The sequence below is a fragment of the Anomalospiza imberbis genome, chromosome 9 (genome assembly GCF_031753505.1).
Source record: "Anomalospiza imberbis isolate Cuckoo-Finch-1a 21T00152 chromosome 9, ASM3175350v1, whole genome shotgun sequence".
Classification (NCBI taxonomy): domain Eukaryota; kingdom Metazoa; phylum Chordata; class Aves; order Passeriformes; family Viduidae; genus Anomalospiza; species Anomalospiza imberbis.
The window spans coordinates 15,441,350-15,449,416 of NC_089689.1; the positions used below are offsets into that span (position 1 = coordinate 15,441,350).

The 8,067-nt window shown below is 58.9% G+C and overlaps 1 protein-coding gene across 1 annotated transcript; it reads left to right on the forward strand.

Annotated features, from left to right (window-relative positions):
* The first annotated feature begins 2,162 nt into the window (after nt 1-2,162).
* Nucleotides 2,163-7,130, forward strand: BARHL2 (BarH like homeobox 2). The gene is made up of 3 exons (XM_068199867.1): nt 2,163-3,023; nt 4,419-4,644; nt 5,137-7,130. The coding sequence occupies exons 1-3, from the start codon at nt 2,450-2,452 to the stop codon at nt 5,447-5,449; spliced, it is 1,113 nt and encodes a 370-aa protein (XP_068055968.1). The 5' UTR covers nt 2,163-2,449; the 3' UTR covers nt 5,450-7,130.
* Nucleotides 7,131-8,067: the final 937 nt, after the last annotated feature.

Genomic DNA, 8,067 nt, shown 5'->3' on the forward strand with positions numbered 1-8,067 from the left:
GAACCGGCGGACGGTGACAACGGAGGAGCAGGCCAGGCTGAGGCTGCGGGAGCTCCGGGCTCAGCCCGCCCGGGAGCAGAACGGCTGTCCCGGCCGGTGCGGGACTCGCCGCCGCTTTCCCCTAAATATTTCTACACAATGGAGTCGAGGATTAAAAAATAAGAGGAAGGAAATGAAAGGTGTTCACTCTTCAGGAACATGACTTTAAGCTCTAAATCCCGATTCCGGGACGGGGAAGTGTATTGTGAGTTAAAGGATTACGCTAGTGTAACATATTAGCCCCGATCCCGCATTCCCCCAGGGATAATTAGGACACAGTTTTGGTGCATAGCAAACCAAGACAGCAAGATAAACATGAGCGCCGCGGGCTGCTTCCCTTCTGCAGAAAACCTGCCTGTGCGCTTGCAGATATTTAAATATTTTTCCCTTTCTCCTGTTCTTTCAGTTTACTCCTCAGTTTCACCTCTTCTTCTGTTCCCTTTTTTTTCTGTTTGTTCCTTCAAATGCCCAGATCTGTAGGAACGTGCTGATAAGAGGTCACCCCGCCGTGCTGCCAACGCTGCCCGCACCGGGGCTGCGGCGGCCACGTTGCCTCCGGCCCCGTCCGCGCTGGACGCCCGTCGGGGACAACGGGGGCGGCCGCCACCGCCGCCCAGCGGACACGGGCGGCCCTACACCTCTTTCGTGCCCTCCGCCTCCGCTCCCTCACCCGCCTCCGGGCTCAGCACCGGTGCCTAAAGCCCGGCGGCAAACCGTACAACTGGCTGCCCCCGGCTGCCCGTGGGGCGGCGGACGGCGATGCGGGCCCGTTGGGATGGAGCGGGACATGTTTGGTAGCAACGGGCTACTCGTGGGCTGGCTTTGCTGACGTTGAAAAGCCTTTTCCGAAGTGCGGCACTGAGGCCGGGACCTGCTCCCGCCGCGGTACCTAGAGAGGACCGGTGCTCTTCGGGTAGGGCACCGGTGACCGGTGAATCCCAGGGAAGTACCTGAATTTTTACCAGCGAGGACACAGACTCCTCGCCCCCCTCCTTACGAGGGAAGGCAGGCCCCAAGCCGTCGGAAGCGGAGCAGAGGGCCGCGGCACTCTCCACATCGGCATCTCTCGTGTCGGGGCGTAGCTTCTCATGTCGCACCGCTGTCCCGGGGCTGCGGCGTCTCACGTCGGATCCAAACGTCCGTAACGAGTTACCGGCTGAACATGGTCCCTCGTGCTTCCCGTGCGCTCCCCGCACCCTTCTGTACCTCTGAGCAGGAATGTTTACCCAGGAAACAAAACGCGGTGGGAAGCTTGGTGGAGGCGCACCCCGGTTGCCGCCACACCCGCCCAGCAGCACTGTGTAGGGCTGGACTGAACACTCTCGGTAACGGGGCAGGCAGGACAATGAGCGGGTTTGGAAGGGACCTTCGTGTCCTCCATCCCCGCTTCTTGCTCGAAGCTGACAGTGGACACCCATCACCGGCACGGCCATCGTATGCGGAGCGTGGATGCCAGCGGCCCCACACACAAGGCAGTACTTAGTGCCGTCGCTAAACACCAGCCCCCCAAAAATTCCTCTTGTAGTCATCCTGCCCTAATCTTTTCCTGCGCCCCCACTGCTGTGCCCCGTTCCCCCGTGGCCCCGAGGTCTGCGGTCGCGGATGATGTTTTCGGGGTTGGTCGGGTCTAGGGGCTACTGCAGACCGGGAGGGGGGATGTCGGGCTGCGCTTCATAATACCCTGGAAATTGTAATTACTACTAAAATAAAACACGGAGAACTCTAAATCATTCATTATCACCTTTATAATTACTCTTCTAATTAGCTTGACACGCCGCTTCGTCAGGATTAATACGACGTCTTGTCGCTGGCACTTCCCATTACTCTGACATTTAGCCGGGGAACCGTCCCGGGAACACCGGATGATACTCTCCGGGGGATCCGATCCGGCGACCGGGGAATCGAGGCCCGACGGGGCGGCGGCGGCGGCGGGGACTGGCCCGGGAGGGAGCGAGGGCGAGCCCCCCCCGCCGCGTCCGTCCCCGCCGCCGCCGATTGGCTGCGGCCCGCGCTGCGTCAGCCCCCTCTCGGCCCTCCGCCAATGGGGGCGGGCAGCGGCGGCGGCAAAAGCCCGGGTTTATAATAAACGGCGGGGGGGACGCGGCGGCTGTGACGTCACGGGGGGAGTCGCCGCCGCCGAGAGGAGCTCGGTGGGCACGGGCGGGCGCGCCGCAGTGGCCGGTGTCCGCCCCGCTCCGCGCCCGCAACTTCCCGCAACAAAGTTGGTTAGCGGCGAACCGGCCCGGCGGCGATGTGGGGCTCGGCGGGGGCCCCGAGTTAGTGTCGGCCGCGCCGCCGGTGCGCGGGTTGGGGTAACCCGCTTCCGCCCCCCATCCCTTCTCCTCCACCCCCGCTGAGAGACCCCCGCGGCCGCCCACGGGGATGCGGACGCGGCGCTGAGCGTTTCGCCATGGAGGGGCCGAGCGGGTCCAGCTTCGGGATAGATACGATCCTGTCGGGTGGCAGCACCGGCAGCCCCGGAGTCATGAACGGAGATTTTCGCCCCCACGGCGACGGCCGGCCGGCGGATTTTAGGAGCCAGGCCACGCCGTCCCCCTGCTCGGAAATCGACACGGTGGGGACGGCGCCCTCATCGCCCATCTCGGTGAGCATGGAGCACCCCGAGCCGCACCTGGGGGTGGCGGAAAGCCTCCCGCCGCCGCCGCACCACCTCCACCTCGGCCCACACCCGCCACCGCCGAGTTTACAGCCGTCGCCCCCGCAGCCACCGCCGCCACAGCTGGGCTCGGCCAGCTCCGGCCCCAGGACTTCCACCTCTTCTTTTTTAATTAAGGACATTTTGGGCGACAGCAAACCGCTAGCGGCGTGTGCACCTTACAGTACCAGCGTCCCCTCTCCACACCATACTCCCAAGCAGGAGGGCAGCGCGGCTCCGGAGAGCTTCAGGCCCAAACTCGAACAGGAGGACGGTAAAGCCAAGCTCGACAAGCGCGACGACACGCAGGGGGACATCAAATGCCACGGTGAGTACGGCCCGGCCCCGCTCCGCACCGGCTCAGCCACCGGTACAACCGGCGCCGCGGTGCTCGGCCGCATCGGTGAGACGAAAATCGGGGAGAAAATCTGCGGCAGGAGCGCTCGCTCTGCCGGGGCCGCCCAGTGATCCTCGCTACCGCGGGGATAAGGTCGGTAGGAAATGAAATTAAATCAAATAGCTTTTTTTTTTTTTTTTAATATCTGTTGGCCTTTCCTCTTTTTATTTTTTTCTTTTATTTTTCTTTTTTTTTTTTTTTTTTAATTTGACCTCCCCGTTTTTAAGAAAATAGCCCGAGCAGTAGGATCGCATGGGAAATCAGACTGTATTTATTTTTAATGCAAATGCACATAAATGATTCTCTGGCTTTCTAAGAACCGGCGGCTCAGCTGCAGTTAGTGCATTCAGCCTTTTTATTTATGCTCATTCGAGCTAAAATTAAGACGAAAATTTCTACTTCCCTAGTTAATAGCAAATAAGCGAAAAAAAAGAGAACAAACCAAACCAAAACAAACCCACCCAACTTTAAATTAAAAATAAAATAATAATAACAACAACAACTCGGCCCGCGTTTGGCGTAGTGAGATGGCTTTGTGTGTTTGGCAGTTTTCCCTGCGCCGGGATAGAAGGTTTATTTCTTTCTTTTTTTTTTTTTTTTTCTTTTTTCTTTTTTTTTTTTTTTTTTTTTCAATTAGGGATTTCGTGCTGATGGGGAAGCCCCCGCCGTGCGGGTTTCGGAAGTGAAAATAGCTATGTGTGCGTGGGAAGGGGAAAGGAGGAAAAGAGTGAGGAAAGGCAAGCAGGGAGAGGGTATATTTTCCCTGCGGTGTCGGCGGAGCTGTCCTTCCCGCCGGCAGCCCGGTGCAGCCGAGAGGCAACAGGACAAATTTTCCTAATTTTGCTCAATTGAGCTATTTTCGCCAGGCTCAGAGCGGCGCGGTGCCCGCGAGTGCAGCTCATTTTGCTCTTTTAGCATTAGCATACGAGTGCCCAAACCAGATGTACAGTCTGGTCTGGCCATTTTTGTGTGCACCAACCTCCCCAGTGGGTCAATTAGGGAGATTATTGTTCTTCCTGCGGGGAAGATCAAGGAGCGCCACAAACTGGGGCCCGAGTGGAGCCGGATTGACAGATCGATTTCCCGGTGTTTCGGGCCGGGGGGAGAGGGCAGAAATAACGAAAGCCCTGTAGATGGGAAACGGAGAGCGGGAATCCCGCTGTTCCCCGGACGGGCTCGCCGCCACCACCCCCTACCATAATTGACCGTTCCCCCTGTGTCCCGGAGGAGTCCCCGGGGAGGGGGCGGCGGGGCCCGGTAACCGGGGCGGGGCGGGGGCCGAGCCGGTGTCCAGCCGGTCCTCACCGCTTTTGGGCTCACTCACAGGGACAAAGGAGGAGGGCGATCGGGAGATCAGCAGCAGCCGGGACAGCCCGCCAGTGCGGGCCAAGAAGCCTCGGAAGGCACGAACAGCCTTCTCCGACCATCAACTCAACCAGCTGGAGCGCAGCTTCGAGCGGCAGAAGTACCTGAGCGTGCAGGACCGCATGGACTTGGCCGCCGCCCTCAACCTCACCGACACGCAGGTCAAAACCTGGTACCAGAACCGGAGGTAAGGCGGGCCCCGTCAGGGCGGCGGCCCAGGGTCTCCCCGGAGAGCCGGAGGCGGGCTTACGCCTCTGGGTTTCTGCCCGCGGGAGCCCGGGGTGGTGCGGGGAGCTCCCGGCTGCTGCCCCGCGCCCTCCTCGGCGATGGGCTGGGGGGTCCGGCTCCTGTCAACGCTGCCGTAATTTTCTGTCTCATTACATACGGTTGCAGCCACCCTAATTCTGTCGCAAACCATTAGTGTCAGTGCGTTGCGATCTAACCGTGTACCGCGGTTATTAATTTGGCCGGAGTCGTCGTATGCATGTATCGGGGGGTGCGGGGCTCGGAGGGGAAACCGGGCAGAGCCGGCAAGATCGCACCGTGTGCGGGCCCACGGGGACAGTACGCTCCGTCGGGGTCGTGCAGGGGATGGGCTCGCCGCCCGCGGAGCCCCGCGAAAGCGGCCTGGCTGCCCCATCGCGGCGCCCGCCCTGCAGCCTCTTGCTCCCCCCGGCAGGACGAAGTGGAAGCGACAGACGGCGGTGGGCCTGGAGCTGCTGGCCGAGGCCGGGAACTACTCAGCGCTGCAGCGGATGTTCCCCTCGCCCTATTTCTATCACCCCAGTCTGCTGGGCAGCATGGACAGCACGACGGCAGCTGCGGCGGCCGCAGCTATGTACAGCAGCATGTACCGGACTCCCCCCGCGCCGCACCCCCAGCTCCAGCGGCCGCTGGTGCCGCGGGTGCTGATCCACGGGCTGGGGCCCGGCGGGCAGCCGGCTCTCAACCCCCTGGCCAACCCCATGCCCGGCACCCCGCACCCTCGGTGAAACGGCACCGCGGTCCCCGCAACGAGCCCTTCCCCTCCCCGTCCCCAAACAAGCCCCAGCACCGCAGAGGAGGAAGCCAGGGGAAGCCGAGGGGCAGGAGCTTCTGCAGGCAGTCACCGGCCACCGAGGGAGGCGATCAGTCAGAGCAGGGACTCTTGAAACGTGAACCCAGAGCCAAGCCCGTAAGTGAAACGACCACACGCGGGGGAAGGCGGGCAGAGCCGCGGGGCGACCCGCCGACCTCGGCTCCTGCAAGGCAGGACTTGGAGCTCGGAGAGAGAGTTACGGAGGGGGTGGAGGAGAAGGAGAGGGAGCCCGAGCCCGTCGGAGAGACTAACGGCTGCGGAGGACAGAGGGAATGAGAGCGCCTCGACCCCCGACCGGCGGAGAAGACCGGGGGAACGGAGAACTTTGCACTGATTTTTCTCATTACCTTTTTTTTTTTTTTTTCTTATTGAAAAGTGGCATGCTCCCTAATGCGAACAGAATTGTACAGACCGAGTGCTGAGTGCTATATCATATTTATTATATGTCGTCCAAAAAAGGAGAAAAAAAATCACTTCTATACATTAGTTTAAAACGAACAAACGTGGTTCTTCCCTATCCCTTTTCATGTCTTTTTGGATTCAGTAAAATAAATGCTTAGATGACAAAATATAGATTTTTTTTTTTTTTTTGTGATTAAAAAATCACAGGGAGAAAAAAAAAAGAAAAAAAAAAGATTAAGCTTTTTTTTTAACAAAAATTAACAAGCACGAAAATTAAAGGTAGCTAATTTCCCCGTGACGAGAACTCAAGAAATTCGGAGTAGAAAAGGCAGATGCCACTTTTTTATTTTGAATATTATATTGAATATATTTTGAATTTTAGGCTCATTGTTTCTTAACAGGCGCTGTTTTTCCCTATCTGTATTTTAAAGGAAAATCAAATCCCCCGCAGGTGTCGAGCCCTTTGCTGTTATTTTAAGCACCTGGGCAGGGCGGTTACGGGTAGTGGCTCTAGCCCCTTGGGGGCGGGTGCGACGGGGCCGTGCAGAGCTTGGGGACATGGCCCCGGCCCGGCAGCTGTGTCCGCACGGAGCTGGGACAGGCAGTGAGCGTCGGCGGTCGGGGTGAGTAAGGAGGGGAAGCAGGCAGGGAGGGCGGAGGGGTCCCGGCGGACACGGAGCTCCCGAGCCCCGCTGGCCTTTGAACTTTACTACTGCGTATGCCCGTTCCGCCCCCACCATCCCTTCCCCTGGCAGCTCCCCTGCCGAGCGCCTCCCTTCCCCATGCCGGCGTGGGCCGCCCGGCCGTCCCGCGGGGGCAGAGGGGGTGCGGGTCGGGACTGGGGGCTGTGACCCTCCTCTGGACTCCGGGGACGGCTCTGTCCCCAGCCGTTGGAGGTGAACACCCCCCTGCGAAATTAGAAAGTTATACAGCAATTACCTATAAAACATTCATAAAGTCCCATATTATCCTCTCCTCTGAGGGTATGGCGCTTCTTTTCTTTTTTTTTTCTGTTTTTTTTTTTTTTTTTTTCCTCTCGCTATTTTTGCTCGTGGGTCCCCTTTCTTTTAAGATAGAAGGGAAAAAAATAAACGAAAAAAGGAAAAGAGAAGCCTCCGGGCACGTTTATTTGGGCTTTGCTAATTAGCGAGCGGCTTGCTGATTTCTGTGCTAATAAATTCGCGTTAAAACCATATTGACCTTTGCCTTGATCTAACAAAAGGGGAGCTGATCGGGAACGCCCACTTCGGTTTTTGCCCGTGTTGCGGCGGCTGCTGAGTATTCCCCCGCGCCTTCGCCGCGGCCCCCAAGTACCCCCCACTGGAACGAAATGGAAGTTGGTCCCTAAGTGGCCAGAGCAGTTCGGCAGCCCCGCATCGCCGCCGAGGTTTTCTCGGGAAATCCATCCTGTGCGGGCTGGGGAAGGAGGTAGGAAATTTGGACTCGTTAGGGCCTTTTCCTTAGTCTGAGCAACAAATCTTTCCTAAAGGAGGAAATCCAGCTGGAAAAGCTAGTCTCAGCTCGTTGTTCCCGATGGCTCGGTTTTGACTGCATAAACTCGCTGAAAAGTAGTGAGAACAAGGAAGGGAAGTTCATGCAAAATAGATGAGTAGCCCCCTCACGAGCAGGGCCTGCCGCGGGGTGCCCTCCGGGGCAGGGAGCTTTTGGTGCTTTGGGAATGGCAGCAGGCTGTGGGGCGGCCGGTGTCGTGTAGGACGGTGCCTAAACCAGGGGTTCCGGAGGACGGGGGTGAGGAACGGCTACCTCCCCTGAAACGTATTTCCAGATCCAACTGAAAAGTGCACGTAAACGCGAGGAGGTTTGGGGCAAGAATCGTTCCCTTTCACTCTTCTTTTCCCCGTGTGGGAAGCAGGGCTGCAAACTAAGTTCTTCGTTTGTCCCGCTCCCTGTTCGCACCGGGATAGAGCCGAGCCAAGGTCAGGCTGCCGCGAAATTGCTCGGCCGGGTCGCCTGGCTGCAGCCTAGTAGGAGCAGGCTTCGTTGCCTATTTAAAAGCCCCGGCACGCGGGCCCGCATTACAGCGCGCCGCGGCAGGACAAAGAGCCGGGCGCCCGGCCGGGCTGCGTGGGGCTGCCTCCTGCCGCCCGCTGGAGCGCGGTGAAAGGCACG

What these genes read in the sequence shown, in the direction of transcription:
- BARHL2 (XM_068199867.1), top strand. Translation starts at nt 2,450, where the DNA reads ATGGAGGGGCCGAGCGGGTCCAGCTTCGGGATAGATACGATCCTGTCG. An exon ending in GGGGGACATCAAATGCCACG is followed by an intron (nt 3,024 to 4,418) that starts GTGAGTACGGCC and finishes GCTCACTCACAG; the next exon opens with GGACAAAGGAGGAGGGCGAT. An exon ending in ACCTGGTACCAGAACCGGAG is followed by an intron (nt 4,645 to 5,136) that starts GTAAGGCGGGCC and finishes TCCCCCCGGCAG; the next exon opens with GACGAAGTGGAAGCGACAGA.